We start from the raw sequence: 22,138 nt of genomic DNA, 5'->3' as shown, positions 1-22,138 counted from the left end.
ACATTTCTGTTTTTTTCTGTCAAGATGGGGTGCTGAGTGTACATTACTGAGAAATAAAATGAACTTTTTTGATTTTTGGAAAATGGCTGCAATGAAAAGAGTGAAAAATTTAAAGGGGTCTGAATACTTTCCGTACCCACTGTATATAGCCCTGCGATGGACTGGCAACCAGTGGGACCTCTGGGAACAGAGTGAACAGAAAGTTTAAGCACAGATAACACTACCTTCTAAACAGAACTAAAACCATTAATAACTTCTTCCATGAGAGTTTTATTTTCTCCATGTACTCACAAGGTACATAAATCCTGTGTTAGCAAGTTATATAACATCAATGTCTTTCTTTTGGCTAGAAATGTCCTTTAATCAGCGCTTCACCTGGAAGAAAACATGAATGCTTCAAGTCCTGTTTAGAACATGGGGTAGTGATGTACTTCAGCCTCACACATAAATAATTCTGACAAAAAAATTTATTCGTTAACTGCCATTAACGTTTTTCTCCACCTGTTTTCATAGATGAATAAAATGTATTAGAAAATAGATTTTTATCAATACCTTTGCAGTCATAAACAAAACAGAGAAAACTATTTAGATCAGACTTTTTTCCTCACTTTCCTCTCAGGGCTTCCGTAGTTCTTTGTGTAATGTGGCTTCATTCTTTTGGGACGCCTGTGGCTCAGGAGGGTGGTCATCCATTTATCAGAAGGTTGGTGGTTTGATCCCCGGGCTTGTCAAAGTGTCCTTGGGCAAGACACTACACCCGAACTTGCTCTCAATGGCTGTCGGTCGTTCCTCTGTGTGTCAATGTTTATGAATGAGTTTCTGTTTCTGGTGAGCAGCCTCTGATCATCAGTGTATGAATGTGGGTGGATCTAATGTCTAAGGCTTTGAGTGGTTGGAAAGACTAGAAAGGCTCTATACAAATACGGACCATTTCATTGATCAGAACTACCGAAACCTGAGGGCGTTCAAATGTCCCAGATGTCTGGAATAATTCTCTATGGAACCTAATTCACACCCAGCTTTAAATGAATCAACCCTTAGATGAGAATCTGTCCAAACGAAAAATGTGATGTAAAGTGGTGACATCAGCGCTTCAGTAGAAGCCCACTAAAGAATACCAGAAATTCTGGGAGAGTGAGTCAGAACCACTTCTGTTGTCTATTAAACCTGTTCTCTGTTCTCCGAGCAGCAGCAAATCACTCTTTGTATGTGGTTTATCTAGAAATAGCATTCAGGAAATTTACAGTCCCATTAAGATTAGTCACCGTTGCTGACTGATCCTGTGTCTGTGAGTCTGATATAAGGAGGTGATGAATTAATTATACATAGCCTGTAATGGGTCATTATTTTTGCCATTTTAATTCCATGAATGGTGTGAGGCTGGAAATGTGGATTTAAAACCCCCTAACCTAAGTGTTCGCTCATAGTTTGTTATGCAGACATCTGTAGCAATGAAGAGAATAAAAACACCAACCAGTGGCTTAAAGTCCTATCTTAAACACGTCCTTTCTATCCTTATCAGTCTGCTACAATAGGCTTTCCCTTCAAAGCAGAGGCAGACACTCTATGTGCTGTTATAAAATGGCCCAGGCAAAAGTCTCTATTATAGTAAAATTGAGATAAAAATCCTGAGCAATGTCAAGGTCATTTTATTGCTGGGTGAGGAAACAAATTGGTATTAGAACAGGATGAGCTGGCCTCTGACTATTGAGTGAGTGAGCGTGTATTACTCATGTTGTCGGGACATATATCCAAAGATACACTTATTTAGCGAAACCAGGCCAGGACGGGCGTGGTGGTGGTATAATAGCAATATACAAGCAAACCATTAAAACTAGTGCAATTGCATCTGCATTTTTCTCTGATTTATCAGAATTTCTAACTCAGCTCTGTACCATTTCACCATCTGTTCTGCTACTTGGCGATTTAAACATCCATGTTTACTCCACTGACTATAAAACCACAACAGAACTCCTGGACATTCTACAATTTTTCAATATTACCTAACACATAGATTTCCCCATCCACACAAGTACACACTCTGGACCTGGTCTGCACCTCTGGCACAACCATCAGTTTCTTGACCAGCACAGACCTCACCATATTCGACCACCTGGCTATCACCCTGGACCTAGACAACCTCACTCCCCTTGTCAAACAAAAGCGCACCACTATATTTCGCAAACTCAAATCCATCAACCCTTCCTCTCTCTCCTCCATCCTGGCCGACACCATGCCTGACTCTGCCTTCACTCTGAACGTTTCCCCCACTGACACACCTACAACACCTCAACCAACAATCCTTCTGTCTCAACAAGATTGCCCCAATAAAAACCAAACTCGCCCCTTTCACACACTCTGCTGTATTGGTATACAGATCAACTTCACCACATCAAAGCCAAGGGCCGCCAACTGGAACGTCTTTCAGAAAGAACTGGCCTCGCTGTACACTTGGATGCCTACAAACTCCACCAACAATGCAAAGATACAACACTACTCCTCGATCATCCATTGGGCTGAAACAACCCCAAAACGCTCCACCATCAACAAATATCTCAAACCCATGAACACTATCTCTACCTCCTTCACTACGAGCAAATTCAACTAATTTCTACACTTTTTCCAAACTAAAATTGACACAATACACAATTAGCTGGCTTGTTCCTCTTCTACCACCCTCTCCCACCCTCAACCCAACCCCCGACTAGTTCCAAGCTCTTCACTCACATCCTGAAACTGAAATCTCTGGCTGCCTCCGAAAAGTAAAAAAAAATCTCCTTTCCTAACCACCTTTCCTTGACCTCGATGGAAAACGTCATGAGATCAAGGAAAGATGTGGAGGAGAATTCATAAGGAGTTAGGAAAAGAAGAAGGCGGGTCTAAGAGAAGCGACTGCTCTTTTCTAGGCGACGTAATTATGCGACGGCAGATGTTACTGACGTGGCCTGCCGTGATGAAACTACAATGTTCTGAAGATGGACTACAAAAACCGTATCTTTGACACTGCGTCTGTGTCTGTTGTAATGCAGGCCGTCTAAAGGTGGACAACACGGTGGAAAATATTACTTCATAACCAAAATTGCAAAAAGGCAGATAAGGTAGCCTACCAGTCACTAAATAATGGACAGGGTTGTCACATTGAGAATGCTTGCTCACACTCACCCTCCTGCCCACATTCATCAACATGAATCCCAATTATTGTCTGTAAACACAGTGTTTCCCAGAATTGCAGCAAGAGGAGATGCTGAGTGAATAGAGGCTGTGCCCTGCATGGAGCTCTGTGATCAATTACGATTTTACCCATTTTAAATAGTAGCCTAACAAAAAAGAGCATTGATAATGTGTCAGGTCGCCACAAATAATTCAATGTGTGGGAAACGCCTGCTGTAGAGGTCATCCAGCTTGATCATTGCCTTTATTAAGGCGAGGGTGATCAGCATCTGTGACTTAAGTAAAATTAATTAATGATTTTGCTGAAGGCTGCTGTACATAACGTGAGTCTACACGCTGCAACATTATCCTCACTTTGATCACGGTCCAAGACTAGTAACAGCTCGCATGGGTCTCAGTTATTGTTGACAGTTTCAGAATTAGAATTAGAAATACTTTATTAATTCAGAGGGGAAATTCTGTGATATGTGTTTAAGATATGCATATTAGCTAGTTATGGCATAAAAGAGAAAAGACTTAGGCTAATAGCCAATGGTAACTTACATGGTGATCAACATCCTTTATCCGTCATGGTCGGTGATTTCTTTTTTAAAATTGATTGTAGAAAACTCTTTATAGATTATTTCAACAATCCGAAACATAAAACGGTGTTGAAACAACAAAGCCAAAAGAAAACAAACCAAAAGAAAGAAGGTAATAGTGAGTCTTATTCAGTTATCATAATGTGCTTCTCTATTGGAAGGATTTTGCTAAATGTGGTTGATGGATTTTATCATTTGAGTTTGAGTGCGTCGCTTTAAATGCTGCCGCCACAAGGGATTGTGGGATGGCATTGAGGCACCTTTCCTTAGCTTTTAGAGAATTCGAACAGCTCTTATCATGGCTGCCACTGAAATACTTCCGGGTCATTTTACTCAGTTAGGAAACTTCCTAAGCAAAAAAGACTTTTCAAACGCAACCTCTGATTGAAGTCCTCAACCTGTGTCCTTGACCCTATCCCCACCTCTCTAGTAAAGGCCATCTGCAAATCCTCCACCACCCTAGTCTCCCATGGTGTCCCTCAGGGCTTAGTGCTTGGTCCCCTCCTCTACATCCTTCAACTTTGACAGATCCTTCGCAGCCATGGACTCCATTTTCACTGCTATGTCGATGACACTCAACTTTACCTCTCCTCACCCAAATCACCCGCACACTCACCCTCATCTTTCTCACTGACTTAAAGTCTTGGATGCAACAGAAATTCTCCCATTCACCTGCTCCACCCAGACCTTTTCACTCAGTTGTGGGATCCTGGCTACTGTCGTGCTGGCGGTTATATTTAAATGTATTAATTCTAATTCAGCTGATTCAGCCAATTAAGAAAAAGAGGTAAATGTTGTTCGTATCTGTTCTTTATAATGTTCCCAAATTGGAATGACAATTCTGCAGACATGGCGTGATTACAGCATTACTGTGATTGTTACAGCAAAAAGCTCTGATAGGAAATCAAAAGTGTTAACTCTGGTCAACTTTCACCTTCAACAAATTCCAAGACTGGGGGCACCCTGATGGGCTGGGGGTTGTAGTATGTTCCATCTCTCGCTCCCCTAGTTTCCAGTTGTATCGCTTTGATGACCTATAAATACAGATGTATGTTTGCCCACTGGTTGAGTTTTGGGTAATGGGTAAGTAAAGCATGTGACGTGAGAGAATACTAAGGTTTCTGTTTAACAACGCTGCTTTTCTTTTGACCATGTCCACTATCATTTCATCATTTAATCTTTATCAAGTAGCTTTTTGCACCTTTTGCATTAAAGAGTAACTTAGTCAAAGGATAGGTTCACGTTTCAACAATTCTCACATGCCCACACGTACAGTGCATAAGAAGTGGTTTTTTTGGCCGTGATAGCACCTCCAGTCCATACTGGGCAAAAAGGGATTATCATTTTGTATACAAATACATTCTAAAGTTCACCTGAAGCTAATATATGAGGCTTCACTTGCCTGTCTGGTTCAAAGTTTCAAGACTGTTGCATTTCTGACAGTCACAAACACACATGTAACCACAACCAATAGTGATGTCCCAGGACACTGAGCCACCCTGGAGTACAGTGCTACATCATGGCAGCAGGGTTAGAAATTAAACCTGCAGAGACCTCCCAAATGCATACTCGTATAGAAAGAGAACTTTAATACGGCTTTCGTCCTAGGGTGTATAGAATGTCTACCCAAAAATAATGGCTATGATGTTAACTCAGAGGATTTAGAATGTCAGATGTTTGAGTTCCGAGACGATGCAGAAGTCCAGTTTAGCCTCAGATTAAAGAAAGGCAGCTACTTTCTATACAGTCACCAACTGCAACACTGACACAATTAATGATGAGTTAATGATCCAAATAAGACATTTTATTATGCAACAGAAAAAGTAAAACGCAAGTATTCAGAATTGTAATTTTTTTTCTATTTGATGCCTTACAGTCATTGTTTACATTCCAATGTGGATTATAGATGTATAAAAACGTTCTGATACTAAGTGAGTCCTTTGGCTTTTCATTTCTAAATGTTACCTGTTGTTATATTCATCACATGTAAAACTCTTGATTTAAAGGCGTTCAACAATACACAAGACTGATAACTGCAGCTGTAGAGTCTCTGTCTTGTGAGGGACCACAGCTTCTGGTTTTTCCTACGGCCCCTGTGATTGGTCACGGAGCTTCCCACTCAGCTCCTGCAGTTGTGCGATGAGTTGCTCCAGAGCAGCGACACCATCCTGCAGCTCGGCGTGGACCTGACCCGTGGCCACATCTGTGTGCATTTGCTGGAATGGGGTAATGCAAAAAACAAAAGATAAAATAATGATGTAATGCAGTAATGATGAAGTATGATTTATTTGATGGTAATACAGCTCTGTAAGGAATTTTGAGTTTTGTTTGAGTTAGTTTATGCTGAAATGACTACATTTAATATTACTATAGTCAAAAGTAATGTGTGTGGAATTTTAACACTGAAATATCATATTCATTTTGAGAAACAGGTAACCCTAACTCTCATCACTTTAATAAAACCTTATGTACTTCTTTATGGTACAGAAGAGAATATCAACTATTTACTAAGTAATTTACTGAGTTCTAACTTAATAGTAAGTACATTTATAATTTGTGTTTAATATGAATCATATGTTCAATACGCTGACTGTTAGTTAGTGGTAAACAATGAAAAAAATCAATCATCCAATATGAAATCCACTGTAAAAGTATGTTAGAAATTCTGTTAGATATACCTGACTGGCAGTGTGCTTCAGCCATAAGCAGAGTGGATTTCTGAGGTTCTTTGGAGTTGACTTCAAGAAAAATACAGTTTAAACTATTTGTCTGATCTAAATTGTTTTCTCTTCTGTCTTCAAGACTTAAAAAAAGGTGTTTTGTCAAGTATTTTGTATATCTGTGAATCAAAAACATTTTGCCAGGATCATTGTTCTTAGTTTATATTTTATCTGTGAAAACAGGTGAAAAAAGGTTTTTGTCAGGATCTTTTTCCGAGTGTTGTAATACTTACTCGGCCACAAGAGGCTGACATGCACCACTACCACATGATCTAGGATTCGCATCGTGCCCTAACTGCCTAAGCGCCCGACCATCTGCGCTCTCTTTCCCCCCCAATATCCAATTATTATGTACTTTTGTTACGAAATGTAAACAAACCACGTACTGAAATAAATAGGTACAGGGAGCACTTCGCAGTGTCACTGCAGCCAGTTAGGATGTTCCAAGAGCCAACAATTTGATCGAATGGATTGCGTCACATTCAGTTAGGGAAAGGTGTAAAAGCATTCATGTTGTCTTCCAGGTTGCGATTAAATCACATTTCTAGGAAACACATGGCACTAATGTCACATAACTTGCTAACACAGAATATACAGTATGTACCTTGTGTTTACAGAGCATGGAGAAATTAAACTCACCTGGAAGAATGAATGCTTGGTCTATTTTGAACAAAGAGGAGATGCACTTCAGCCTCTTGTGGCTGAAATGAGTATTTCAACAACAAAACTAAATTATCCGGGCAAAACTTATTTCCCGACCCGGTTTTCAGTCTTAAACACAGGAAAATATTTAGATCCCACTTCTATACAATTCTCTTATCATTGTAAAATGGTTTTGTGTCACTCGCCTGGTTTACAGCTTTCACAATATTATTTTCTGTTCCATCCAAGAGACAGAAAAGCACTTACTGGGCCCATCCTGACCATGAATCATCTTGCATTGTATCTTCTATTACCACCAGCGTGCACTATATTTTCTATTTTGTGTAGACTTGTGGAGGAAGGTCACATTTGTCTATAACATTTTTTTTGTGAAGCATGTGGTCAACATTTCCTTAAAGCCACTGAAGCAGCCCTGTTCAGACTCAAGATGCAAGAAAAGAGCAATCAAACGCAGTGACATCTTGACGCTATGTACCCTACCATCAGCTATGAGTCATGGAAAGCAGTGATGTCATGGAGAAGGAGAGTGGCCTTCGGGCCGAGCGGTGGACTGCTGTTCGTGGAGTGTACCTTAGCTTTGGTGGCCAGACTCCTGAGACTGAGGCGGGTGGAGGAGAGCATCTGTAGAGCTTCGGTTGGATTACTCTTCATCTTACTGCAGCTGATGGTCACTGAGAAACAGAGACAGAGGTTTCAGAGAATGTCCAGCCTGCTGGGTTAGTTGCTTTTGTGTTTGTTTGTTGTGTTTTGTCCTGATTTATGCTTGAGACAGACTTCACAGATTTCCATGAGAAGTGTTTAATCTGACTACAAACAAACTGAGATTAAAACCACTTTTACAACAGCGGCAGCAGCAGCAGCATTACTTCAAACAGGTGCCTTCACAAACTTTCCTACACACATGATTGATTGAACTGGACTAAGGACAGAATATTCATAGGTCACATCGCTGCAGCGTTACCCTCCTCCATCTGATTGACAGCTCTACTAACTCTTCCTCTCTGCCACATGGAAGCACTTTAGACTTTGAGTCTGCAGAAGGAAACTGTTTTTCACAGCACTGTCCATCACCAATTAATATACATTAATAAACATTTTCCTCCTCACATATCACATATTACCCAACAAATGTACACCACAAAGAAAACATGCAACAGCAACAACAGACAGGCTCCTGGTGTCCTCATCCAGACACCTTGTACAGGGCTTCTGTGGCTGCGGGAACCAGGCTTTTGCCAAATCAAGACCTTTTGCACCTCAGGAACCTATACCTGCACCCAGAGGATAGTCTACTACCCTGAGGAAATGTGTAGTGCCAAGTTCCATTGATCAACTTCCATGCCTACAATGACTTTCCATCATGTTCAAATCTGAAAACAGCATTTAGGCCACAGACAAAACAGCACCTAAACACAAGATAATAATCATATAGCATATCCATACCTAAGATTACAGGGTTAAAGGTCTGGTGCAATTCTACATTTTTTCTTGTTATTAACAAATCCTATGAACTGACTAAACCCAATAAATGTATCCTACTAAACAGTATTGTGTGTATCAAAGCCTGATACATGTTTTTCCTCTGTGCCATAGAGCTCCAGCATTGTCCAAAACCAATTAAAAACACATCAGTCACTTCCCTCATCACCATGAACACACACTGTAGTTTATTTGGACTCAATCCCACATACACCGTCCTGCTGCCAGAAACACTCGAGCACCAAATGTGGATTAATCCAAATGCTTTAAACGAGTATTCCACTGATTTGGCAATGTACTCCTGTAACACTGGCAGACTCACGATATCGAAGCTACGGAGCCAGAGATAGACTTATTTCATGCATTCCCTTCCTTGTTAAAACCTGGTGCCTACATTACCCACAAAGAAACTCAGTTACAAGTGTGTTATGCTAATAGCAGGTAATTTAGCCTCAAGCTGCTAGCCTTAGGCAGAGATTACTTCACTTCATTCTCCACAAACAATTAGTCTTAACCAAAGCTAAACTGACTTTTCCCGTGATTGTAATACCCATTTTGGTGAACAAAAATTGTTGAAATTTGCTCATTATCCCACATGATAATGCATGTCTTGCATTGTGGGTGTAATGAACACATCTGGGGACTGTGAACAACTAAACTGAATCGGAGACAAATCTCTCCCATTTTCCTCTCACTCACCTCCTCTGCCCCTCTGAGAAACTTGGACTGATTGTTCGGTTAGTGGAAGGTCATGTAGCCAAGAGTGGAAAGTTAAGTGGTCTGTTTGCCTTCATTGCACAGAGAGGGGGCAGGTTTGGTATTAGCAAATATTAAAGATATTTAGAAATATTAATAAAAGGTATTAATATTACAAAAAGGACTAAGATTAATAAATACAGGGAACACAGAAGGAAACTGTCTATTGACAAACACTTTGCCATCGTAAAACATGTGGAGAACGGAAGATACGTATGAAGGTCAGCCGAGACAAATCACTGTGACACAGGCTGCTGCATCCCGGACAATTGCAAGCGCTGAGAGAATCAAGGTAAGCTCGTTAATGTAGTTTATCACAGAGTGACAGGTGTAGGCTAATGTGTCCTGTTTGCATGACACTGAACTGTGTGTGATTTAAGAACATCGCTTAGGAATAAAAAGTCTAGTGTGTAAATAAGTGTCAGTTATTAGTATTCAATTATAAGTCTAAAGTTAAAAGAAAATCACATCTACTTTTGCAGTTCTAACTTATTCCCACAATTTTACCGCAAAAATACCATCAAACTTTGATCGCAAATTTTCAGGAAAGCTGCCGCAAAATCTGGCATTTTAGGCTGCAACAATCACAAAAAGGCCCACGAAATCCTGGAGGGACTGCATAATCCACCAATAACCACAGGTGATGATGATTCAGTCTTGGAGAAGACAGCTGGATTTCACACTGCTCATGTGTACCAGAACAGCTGATGGTGTGTGTAGTCGCTTTACAGGCTGTTCACAGCAGGTCTGAGGACTGAAACCTGTGACCTTGTGAAGTCACTACGTTTCCTGTCCTGGATTCTTTTCTATCTCTGCACTACACGTTTGCCCCCTTTTTGACCAAATAGTCACAGGAACTAATGAATTACGCTCAGATAGGAACTAAATCTTAGTTGGGCATTCCTGTTTTCCTTTCCACTTCATGGCAAGAACTGTCAAGACAAATAAACAAAATTTAGTCCTTTGTTACTTCAGCGGAAACACAGGCGAGGTTCTTGAGTTCATACAACCCTGTCCAGGCTGCAGCGCACCATTATGTCAGCAACAGAGCCTGACCGATATGGGATATTTTAGACGGATACCAATTTTGATATTTGATTTTAAAAATCTGACATTCCGACATATCGGCAGATAATCTTTTTTTTCTTCTTTTCAGAAATGCATATCAAAGATTATCCCTAAAATATATTCTGTGCAGTTATGAGACCTCACCAAGACAACATGACATAATGCAGTTTAAAAAGAACAGCTGATTAGGTTAGCTGATTGCTGTGTTTTGTGGTGGATTTGTGGCTTGTGTTGCCAACAGGGGAGTTGTAGAGTGCCTTCTGCTGGACAAACTATGCAATGACAACACTCATGACTGAAGGATCCGTCTTCTGCCCGTCATTTTCTTTTTTTATTGTCAATTATCTGCTGTTATAAACACTGATACTGATTTATCTGCAATTAGCGCATATCGGCCAATAATATTGGCACACTGATTTATCGGTCTGGCTCTAGTCAGCAATACGAGGTAGTAAGCAGGACTTCCTGTTAATATGACTTTTTGGAACCATTAACTTCTCCCCCTGTATTACAGATAAGTTACTACTGTTCAGTCAAAACCGAGGGGTATTCGTAAAAGGTCTAATGATGACAAAAGGGAGACTCAGTTGCAGAGTGTTGTTCTAGGTTCCCTGGAATACAACAACACCAAGGTTTGTGTGTGGATGGTGGATGTATTTGCTGCTAAATGGTGCTCTCACCTTCTCCCATATCGGTGGCTCTTTTGATCACCTCCTTGAACAGACCAGGTTCTTTCTCCCAGCCACCAGCCTGAACCTCGCAGCGATGGGCCTTTGACAAGAACTGTAGTGCCTGAAAAACCACAAAATAACGCCGTCAATAGATTAGTTGTCAACTATTATGTTAATCGCCAACTATTTTGATAATCGAATCATGGGTGTGAGTAATCTTTTAAAGGAAATAAGTCAAAATTCCTCTATGAATAGCTGTGAATATCTTTGGGTTGTGGACAAAACAAGACATTTTATAAATAATGGAAAATAATTGACTGAGAAAATGGGTAAAGATGGGTAAATGTTAATGTTGCAGGAATGCTGGCTGTGAAACCAACCTTTTCGTTGTCCTCTGGGTTGGAGCTGTGGCCGTCACCATACAGCAAAGCGTATTGCCGCCAGATCTCAGAGTCAGTACTGTGCCGGGAACTGACCCGTCCCAGGAGCTCCTTCAGTTTGGACTTGAGAGTTACTGCCTGCTCACCCTGGCGGTCTGTCAGGTTTTCAACAACCGCTTTTACCAGGATCTGAAGAATCTGCCATAAGCAAAAAAAAACTGTTAAATACGTCAATGTCAGATTTGACTTCAAATATAAATCACAATTTAAGTCTCAACATTATGAAATAATTATATATATTATATGTGATGTCATGATTTTGAATTCTTAGATACATGTAATGCTTTAATTTCTGTTAATTAAACTGTAGCATTGCTCAGCACGGCCAAAGAAACCAATCTGCTATAGTTCTACAAATGATACACTTATGTTGTATGTAAAGAAAAAGTCAACATACTCTGAGTTGAAACTACTGGGAAGTAAAATTTCTGGTTAAACCTCAATCATAGTTGTCAAATTGTCACGATCCTGTCCTGAGCGTGTCTGGTTTTCAGTCCCGACTGTGTGTCTTGTTGCGGAGTCTGGGTTTTTGTTCCATGTCTGTGTTCCTAGTCCTGTGTTTTAGTTCTTGTCGTAGTATTTGATTCTAGTTCTTTCTCTGCATCTTTTGGGTTTAGTCTGCTGGGTACTCTGTGTTTTCATTTCTCTGTTATGATCCCTGTGTTATAGTTGGTTAGGTGTCATTTATGTTCTCTGCCAGTTTCAGTAATCTGATTTTGTTCATTCAGCTCTAGTCTCTGTTTAGCCTTTATTATTCATCCAGATCTTATTTAGTATCTGTCTTGCCTCGTATCTTAGTCCTGTACCTTAGTTTATGTGTTAAGTGTTCACTCCTGGTCTGTGTACTTCTGTGTTTTGCATCTGCGTCTCTCTGTTCCCCCCTGCTGTCTCTCTGTTCCCCCCTGCTGTCTCTCTGTTCCCCCCTGCTGTCTCTCTGCCTCGTTAACCCTGATCCCAGTCACCTGTGTCGCTCCTGCCCTGCTCGTTAGTCCTTGTGTATAAATGTCTGGTGTTTCTGTTCATTCCCTGTCCGGTCATTGTCGCATGAAGTTGCTGCTCTTGGATGTTACCAGTTTCCTGTACCTGGGAGTTCTGTTTGTCATGCTTGGGATTAATAAACCCTGGAACTCAATCTCAGCTCACAGTGTCGTGCGTTTGGGTTCTCCCCTGCTTTGCGCACCCAGCGATCCTGACACAAATCAGATGTTTTAGATCAGCAATTAAAGATAAAACACCTGCTTTTATTTCCACAACTTTACTTTTGCCCATAATGCAATGCAGTGTTTATTTCATCTATGGCAGCCAGGGTTCGAGTCTGACCTGCCATTTGCTGCATGCATGCATTTACAGGTGTGTAGTAAAGATCAAAATGATGGCTGCAAAATACATAGATACTGTTAAAACTAACAAAGGCTAAAAGCTGACGCTGCAAGAACAGTTAGCCATTTTGAATAAATCTGGAACAGTTTACCTGTTTTTCCAAACTCACTTCATGTCATGTGTTCCATTGCACCATACACACTGTGTGATCTATTCATTTTATTTCCAAAAAACAAGCCCCCCATATACTTTTAAATTTGGCTGTTTTATGTTATGGTTTGTATCTGTATGTTATCAAATACACAAATTATTACCATAAATGGATATTTAATATTTGAACGTACAAATGTATATAGAGTTCTTCTTTTCCCTTTTCTTACTTATTTTTATGTGAACAAACAATCGCTTGTTTGATCCCCGGACTGGCAGGATAAATCTGGTTGGGCAAAGTGAAAGAGCAGCACTTGCCCCTAGAAAGCAATTTTAGCAATTTAGTATTATACTCCCATAAAGTTGGAGGACTCACAAGAATTAGATTTTTTAGAAAGGGCAAAATGTAAGCAGCAGAGTCTGAGATATTCTGACCTTTAGTCCCTCGAAAACTCTGGATCTTATATTTCCACAACGCTACTTGACAGCATCTTTTATTAGACTCCTCCCTGCCTGGTAAATGGCTAGGTCTTTAAAACTCCACGTCAGATTTATGACACAGACTTTCTGTTAAAAATATATACTCTCAAGGCCCAAGCTTTAACGCTGATGACGTCATCAGTTCACTCAACCTAGAGGAAATTAGAGACCTGTTTTAAGTAAACTGGTATGCATGACAATAGCCATTCAATATATTTAAATTCAGGAATGATCTCTTTCCATAGTAGTTTTCATTGCTACTGGCTGAGTCTGCCATCCCAGTGTTGGATTCAGACTGGGAGACCTTTCTTCACCGCAGTGACAATTAAGGTAAATCAACTGGAAGGCTTTGATGTAATGTCTCTGGAATGATATGTCAGACATCATGCAAGACGCCACGGGAGTTTTGACGGCCACATCCTCTACATCTGTTCACACCTCAACACACAGTCTGGCTCCTCAGTGACATACCTGGCCTTTTCTATGTTAAGCAGAAAAGGCTAAAGATACTGCTGCAAAGACCTACATACATACACTGTGGGTAATATCTGTCAGACTGTCTCTGAAGTCTGTGCATTTGCTGTATTTTCTGTGATGAGATTAAGATTAAATCCCTAAAAAGAACTGCGTTTGATGTTTCCTCCTATGTTGTCCATCTCTGTGAAGAAAAGTGACATAAGGATAAAAACTGAATCGCTGATGTTTTCCTGCTAGTGAGAAATTAAGTTTAAAAGTAATAACCTCTTGGTTGAGAAAAAACAAAAATAAAATCTGTGAAGCTCATTTTGAAGTTTACTTTTAGATTACAACAATCTCTGTATAGTGCCTGAGTGTGAATGCATGTGTGTGTAACTGTAAGGTTCCTGAGTATCCCATTGAACCCCAAGAGGCACAAAGCTGAGCCATGTGACCCTCAGCTCCTTTGAAATCTATCAGCCAGTCAAAGCATATCTGTCAGCAGCCCTCTATACATTCCATACAAGAGGAATTCATGGTGGTCTCTGCCACCATCTCTCCTTCACTACCGCTCCACCTCTCATACTGTGCCTGGGCTAAAACCAAACACAGACAAGAAAAATATGAAACCGAAAAAGGCAGAAATGTTGCTTCTAAAAATGGAACTGTGATCTGATGATGTAGTTTCAGGAGCAGAGTGTCAACACTATTTATGCAAAATACCATTTACAGGTGTGAGATGGATGTGAGTAAAAAATAGAACTGTAAAAATAGTCATCTGAAGTAATGAGACTTTTATGTGACATTTTGAGGTGAAGTTGACAGGTTTGTTTCACTGAGGAAGGCAGGGTAGACAGTAATTCATGGTGCACTAAGCATGTAGAAAAAGAGTGATGTAAAGCTTCAACACTTTGATGTAAAAATACACTTTGCTTTTTGTCCATCTGTCCTTTGGTACACAGTACTGGGAAGGGTGGTAAAAATGTGTCACAGTATTCCCAGGTGCAGACAGACTTATAGGGCCATTGTAGATATAAAAAAATGTACGGAGCCGGGGGGGTGGGGGTAATATTCACTTTACCATTAGTACTGACTCTGACCTCACAAATGTATGACTTTATAATTTCAAAATTTTAGATTTTTTTCTCGGAATTTTACCCCCCTGCATAATTCGTTTTTAATCTATGGGGACCTAATATTCTGTCGTAGTCATCTGAAAGTTTAATATTGGCTAAAATATCTTTAAATGTCATAGTGTGGGCATGTGTGTCTGGAGAATTGCATCTGGCAACACATTGAAAGTAAAAAACTCAATCTGGATGGAAAAATGTTTTAATGGTTTGCACAGGAATGGGTAAATGCAAGGACCCTGTACTCCTGATGTGTATACCCAATTAGCGGGATGACAAAGGATGGAGACATTGGTTGGTCATATGGTCCATTCAAGTGATTGATTATTCAATTGAATTTCAACAACTTTTAGCCAACTTGCCACGTAGTTTGCTGGGAGTATTCATGATGCTAAAAAAAGCCGGTAAGTGGATCTTTATGTTGAGATGTTTGTGTCACAGATGAGTATGTTGTTTAGTCTGTTCAACACTTCGTAATGTGGGGAGGGAGGCAAATGCAAGCAGAGCAAAGCCAAATAACATTTTCTAAGCTATCTACTTGGAGCATGGATGCTGCTGCTGAACTTTTCAACTTGTGTGCTTTTACATATTGACTGATCTCAACACGACCAGCATAAAGGATCACGCTGGATGAAAAGTTGCCTTAAACAACAACAATAACCAAACAGGGTTACACTAAAGTAAAAAAGTCATGTAAAATCGTTTGTAATCACCCTAAAGAATGTAAATTTGAAGTAGTTTCAGTATTTGTCCCAAGAACACAGGATACCTTTCAGAGCCAGAGTTGTGATTTCAATCAGTCCTGCTGTGCTGAAAGATATAATCTTTAAAGTTAATTGCTCAAACTACGAGACTAAAATTATTACAGGGCTGAAGAAGATAATTAATACTCCTGAAAATGCTACCGCTGGCTGTTTTGGTTTGTTTATTGAAAGCCAATGCTTAATCTTCCCCTTAGAATGCATTGGTGGGTGTGCAATTACCGAGACGTGCTTCAGAGAGGTTTTCCTTTCAGTTGTTGAAAATGACTCTGCATGCGACCACCATGAAAAAGATTTATGAGCAGATTTTGACAAGATTTTACCAGTTGGGTGCATCCTCTGACTGGAAAGGAAATCACCCATTTTGCCTCATACAAAGCTCAATGTGCTCCTCTCAGATACACTGAATCATCTTGCCCTGCTCAAAGACTGCCCTTACCAAGGTGACTACTGATTGTTATCATTAACACTACTATAAATATCTGTACCATTTTTCATTTAGTCTATAGCAACATCACCTTTACTGTCTGTACCTCTGTGTGTATATTGTGTAGGCTGCCTCCCTCCCCTCTCTCTCTCCTTCCATCCCTCTCTTTTTCTCTCTGTTCTTCTCCCTCTCTCTCTCTCTCTCTCTCTCCCTCTCCCTCTCTCTCTCTCCCCTTCACCCCAACCGGTGGAAGCAGATGGCCGCCCACCCTGAGCCATGGTTCTGCTCGAGGTTTCTGCCTCTTAAAAGGACGTTTTTCCTTGCCTCTGTCGCCTAGTGCTGCTCTTTGTGGGAACTGTTGGGCTTCTGTAAATAACATCATAGAGTGCGGTCTAGACCTGCTCTTTTATGAAAAGCGCTGTGAGATAAATGTTGTTGTGATTTGGCGCTATATAAATAAAACTGAATTGAAATTGAATTACCAGCTTTAGGTCTCCGACATCCCCCCTTTCCCGTGGTGTCCCACAAGGCTCGGTTCTTGGACCATTAATGTTCATTTCTTACTTGGACATCTAATTCTTTGACATATAATTCACCTTTGACTGTTATGCTGACGACACACAACTCTACCTACACATTAAGCCTTCGGACACTCTACCAACATCCAACCTGACGGTATTAATGCTTGGATGACCTGCACCTACCTTAAACTTAATCAGGATAGATCTGAGGCTATCCTCATTGCCTCTCCAGCGACAATTTGCAAAGTCTCCAATCTTAATCTGTCCATCCCTGGTTTTGTTACATCCTCTGTTGCTGAGGCAAAGAAATCTGGGTGTAACTTTTGACTCCACCCTTTGTTTTGACAAACATATTAAAAACATCACCATGACTGCCTTTTTTTACCTAAAGACTGCCGACTGTACAACAACTTGCCCCTTGGGGATAATAAAAAGATCCTAGAGCTTGAAAGAACATCTCCAAACTACGACCGTTTCTTTCCTACTTTGATGCAGAGACTACTCTGCGTTAAACAGACTATTGAACAGAATTCAGCTACAGGAGTTCTCTGCCGCACGCGGTCCTGGGAGCACATCACCGCACCCCTTCAGTTACTGCACTGGCTCCCAGTTAAACACTGTACTTATTTTAAAGTACTACTTCTTGTTTACAAATCGTTCCATTAAGAATGGAGTTAAATTAAAAGTCGTCTAATAATTAAATTGAGCTGTGCTAGTCTTTGCCTGAATATTTACAATTTTATAATATGGAGGGAGGTTAGTCTTTAGTAAATTTGTGAACCAAAAATTGGAAGTTAAGTTTTGTGTTTTTAAATAAATGCTTGAACTTCAACAGCCAGGTTAAAGACAGATGCTAAGCGGGCCTTCTTGCTGTTGGACTAGTCAGTAATATTGCTGTGTCTTGTGTTGCCATACTTGCTTGATGTTTGGCTATGTTAGCAAAGTTGGCGACATCATAAGTTATCATAACAAATGCACGTGAATAGCTGTCCTTATTTACAACAGCGGAGTATAACTGCACTCTGACTGTAGGGGCACAAAATTGCAACAAATATCTTACACAATGCTGCTTTACATTTAACTCCCTGTTTCTTGTCTCTTCACTGTTATACAGACCACCTGTGTGTGGCACTCCAGGGATTACTTCTGAGTCACAGCTATGATACATTAATGTCCTTATACAACATACTGTCAAAGAGTGAGGCATAATGTCACTTGATGATGGAAAAGGACTCAAAGTGAGAGACTCAAAGGATCCCTGACTGCTTGCACTACCTGTGTCCACCTCATGATGTAGTTAGATTAAGATGACTTTAATGCCATTCTTTTACCTGGATGTCCTTGTAGTTTTCCCTGAGGTCCATCAGACGATGGTAGGCCTTGATGGCTTCAGCAAAGTCCCCGATGTCAGTGCTAACAGTGATAAAGTTCTCCCAGATCTGCCAGTGTTCGTAGTTACACTTCAGAGCTTCTTGCAGGGTAAGAAAGGCTTTGTTTCTGCCAATAAGTGTGACAGAAAGAGACAGGAAGAAAAAGACAGAAAGAAAACGGTTAGCAGTGAATGAGCACACTAAAACATGTGGATAATCCACTAGCAGCACTTACAACAAAATTCATTTCAACACTTGGTAATGGTTGATTGGGAAGGTACATAAACCAGGTCTTAATAGAAGCCTTTCTACTTTGCTTTTCAATTTCAGGCCTGGAAGCACATGCATCTGATGTTAACAAAGGCTCAGAGACACTGGATACCTCCGTACTGTCACAGCCTTCTCCAGTACGAAAAAACACAGCACAAGAGGCCATGTGTTTATGAGCATAAACATGTCTTTCTGCATCTAGAGCCAAAAAAAACTCAGACTTGAATGAAATCACTTTGTCCCATACATACCTGCGATCTGGAACATTCATAAGTATTATCTGTTTTCTCTTGTGCTTTCTGTATTTACAGCATGGTACTTTGTTGTTTATGTGTTGTCAAAATGTGGTTCTCAGTTTGCATGTGTTTTATTTATCTGCAATATTTTTGTTCTGTCTAAAAAACTTGTGTTGTCAAAGTATTGAATATGTTTTCTTCATCTGCTTGTGTTTTGTCTATTTGCAACTAAATTGCAGGGCTCACAGTTCTCTTGCATTGTAAAGGTGCTGCACTGATGCAGCAAAAAAAGATACAAGTACACCCAGTGACAACATTATTAGGGCCACCTAAACTGCTGCTCATTATACAAATATCTTAATCAAACCTAGAAGTGGACAGGACCACATCAGGTTCCCCCATTCTATCAGCTAAGATTGGAAAGGGGTTCAAGTGGACACAGGCTCGCCAAGAGGTGAGTGAGTGTGGGGAAAACTGAAGGTGAGAAATCAAGTATTAAGTAAACACTAAATTAAAGGTGGAGGATGAAGTAGAATTAAAATAAGAAATCACAGCAAGTGTGTGAGACATCACGTTAACAATGACTTTAATCCTCTAGAGATGGTTTTCAGCACTTTTTTTGAATTTCTCTTCCAGGAACTAAAATGGGAGGTGACCACTGAGTGTAGATCCAATATATAACAAGGAAATGGGAGCAACAAAATGTCTGTAACCTAAACAGTGACAAACTGTCATAAACTCTGCTTTAGACATTGATACCTGCATCAGGTTTTCCCAACACAATGATCACTCTTGCTACCAGAGCAAATAAGTTAACATGTGCCGCTCTGTGAATGTTTCCATTACACGTCACACTCATACTCACTTCTTTTGGAGGCGAATGTAGGCCGCAGACAGGTTGCTCCAAGCTTCTGCGTTCTGAAAGGAATTGGGGGGAACATAAAGAAACAGAACATAGAGAAGAATGGTTGGTATCAACGGTTATATGCACTGAGGCCGTCAGAGTGTTCAGGGGTTGACCATTTAAAACCTCATCAAACAATTGGGTTCTGCTGCATTCTGTTCTGGCCTAGGTGTGTGTGTATGTGTTGTAGACAAGGACTGTGAATGAAGGAACAGGACTGTTAAAGTGAGAGGCTGACAGGATCACTGACTGCACCACCTGTCTCCACCTCATGTGTTAGTGAAATTCTGTTCTGTGTGTGTGTGTGTGTGTGTGTGTGTGTGTGTGTGTGTGTGTGTGTGTGTGTTGTAGACAAGGACTGTGAGTGAAGGAACAGGACTGTTAAAGTGAGAGGCTGACAGGATCACTGACTGCACCACCTGTCTCCACCTCATGTGTTAGTGAAATTCTGTTCTGTGTGTGTGTGTGTGTGTGTGTGTGTGTGTGTGTGTGTGTGTGTGTGTGTGTTGTAGACAAGGACTGTGAGTGAAGGAACAGGACTGTTAAAGTGAGAGGCTGACAGGATCACTGACTGCACCACCTGTCTCCACCTCATGTGTTAGTGAAATTCTGTTCTGTGTGTGTGTGTGTGTGTGTGTGTGTGTGTGTGTGTGTGTGTGTGTGTGTGTTGTAGACAAGGACTGTGAGTGAAGGAACAGGACTGTTAAAGTGAGAGGCTGACAGGATCACTGACTGCACCACCTGTCTCCACCTCATGTGTTAGTGAAATTCTGTTCTGTGTGTGTGTGTGTGTGTGTGTGTGTGTGTGTGTGTGTGTGTGTGTGTGTGTTGTAGACAAGGACTGTGAGTGAAGGAACAGGACTGTTAAAGTGAGAGGCTGACAGGATCACTGACTGCACCACCTGTCTCCACCTCATGTGTTAGTGAAATTCTGTTCTGTGTGTGTGTGTGTGTGTGTGTGTGTGTGTGTGTGTGTGTGTGTGTGTGTGTTGTAGACAAGGACTGTGAGTGAAGGAACAGGACTGTTAAAGTGAGAGGCTGACAGGATCACTGACTGCACCACCTGTCTCCACCTCATGTGTTAGTGAAATTCTGTTCTGTGTGTGTGTGTGTGTGTGTGTGTGTGTGTGTGTGTGTAAGCACTTACATCTGGTTCTAGTCCCACACACCTCTGGAAAGCCCTGGCAGCTCCTTCATGGCCCTCCAGGGCAAAGTAGGCACACCCGAGGGAAAACCAAACCCCGAGCTGTCCCAATACACACACAAAACAATAAAAGTCAATCCAAGCAGTGAATTCATGCACAAATATTTCCAGAAAGATTCCAAAAACTGCAAGAAATACAGATGCAGATTTAAATTCTAACAAGAATCCACAGCAGGTTCAGACTGGCAATTCTGGCAAATACCAGATGGGCTGGCCTACCTAGTAGGCCACAAGGCTGCTACCAGCAATGTGGGGGAAAAACTATGGGGAAAAACATTTTCTCACAGGCCACTTGATGTTGGAACAGCCTATGTGACTGGGGTCCCAAACCTATACTTTCAGGCAGGTGTAGGAAGTGGCACCAACCGTCGTCACCTCCCCTGACCCAACTAACACATCATTTTTTAAAAAGAAAGTTACCAATGCCAGTTACACAAAATCCTGCTAGCTGCAGTGATCACTAACAGCCCGCCAGGCACCTGTCCTGTTGTTAGTGTTAACTGTGTGTATGTACGCTGGAAATCCTGTTGAGGCAGGCCTACAGGTGAATTTAGTTATTGTGCTGTTGGCTCAGTGTACTTGCCCAGCCAGTCCGGTCCAGATAAAAATTGCTAGGTCCAAACTTTGTTCGCAGTCCAACCCTGTTCCACAGCCATGCCATGTTTTTTTACCCGTTATACAGGTAGCATGTTCACACTAACACCATGTTAGTTTATGGTGGTAGCATTAATGTACCCCGAGTCTGAAAAAAAATTTGAACTGAACTTAACATCTTAATATTTGCTTATTTGCAATGACCACAAACACAATTCATCCTGAGAAGGACATGAATGTCTGTACCTAATTCCATGGCAATTCATCCAGTAGCTTATGAGATATTCCACTCAAAACAAAAATTACAACATCATGGTGGTGCTAGTTGAAAAGTCAGGCTTTCACCAAAGTCATTCGGATCTATTGTCTGGAATTCATGTCATGTTATGTAAATGTTTGGTCCAGTCCATCTAGGTGTTAGCAATTTGGTTTTGCTGCTTTCAGTATTATCTAAAATGGATTCAGTCTGGTAAATGGAAACTCTAAGTCTTTCTTGATCAGTTGATCTAGGTTCAAACCTCATCTACAGTATTGGGTAACAATCAAGACAAGACAAGTGGCTGAATTTAGATTCCTTTGCAGGGTGCCTAGGCTCACTCTTACAGAGAAGATGTTCGACTCCAGGCTACGGAGGAAGCTAAGTGGTTCAGACATGAAGTCGAAGCCTCTCTGTGAAGCCTGGAAAGCCTTCTTCCCATGCACGTCCATCTGGGAAGAGACCCTAAAAATAGATCCAGAACACACTGGGGGGGGGGGGGGGGGGGGG

At 40.9% G+C, this 22,138-nt stretch overlaps 1 protein-coding gene across 1 annotated transcript in view; it reads right to left on the bottom strand.

Annotated features, from left to right (window-relative positions):
* Positions 1-5,541: 5,541 nt before the first annotated feature.
* LOC123984472 (tetratricopeptide repeat protein 27-like) overlaps positions 5,542-22,138 on the bottom strand; it is a 35,506-nt gene continuing 18,909 nt past the window's right edge. The window contains exons 5-11 of the mRNA XM_046071384.1: positions 20,722-20,820; positions 19,536-19,588; positions 18,126-18,291; positions 11,490-11,687; positions 11,119-11,230; positions 7,706-7,806; positions 5,542-5,968 (exon numbers count right to left, since the gene is read on the bottom strand). Coding sequence (XP_045927340.1) covers positions 5,837-5,968; positions 7,706-7,806; positions 11,119-11,230; positions 11,490-11,687; positions 18,126-18,291; positions 19,536-19,588; positions 20,722-20,820 — 861 coding nt within the window. The 3' untranslated portion in view covers positions 5,542-5,836. The remainder of the gene's footprint in view (positions 5,969-7,705; positions 7,807-11,118; positions 11,231-11,489; positions 11,688-18,125; positions 18,292-19,535; positions 19,589-20,721; positions 20,821-22,138) is intronic.

The sequence above is a fragment of the Micropterus dolomieu genome, linkage group LG15 (assembly GCF_021292245.1).
Source record: "Micropterus dolomieu isolate WLL.071019.BEF.003 ecotype Adirondacks linkage group LG15, ASM2129224v1, whole genome shotgun sequence".
In the NCBI taxonomy this organism is placed as follows: Eukaryota; Metazoa; Chordata; class Actinopteri; order Centrarchiformes; family Centrarchidae; genus Micropterus; species Micropterus dolomieu.
Note: the sequence above shows the minus strand (reverse complement) of the source record. Positions and strands in the feature narration are given on the sequence as shown.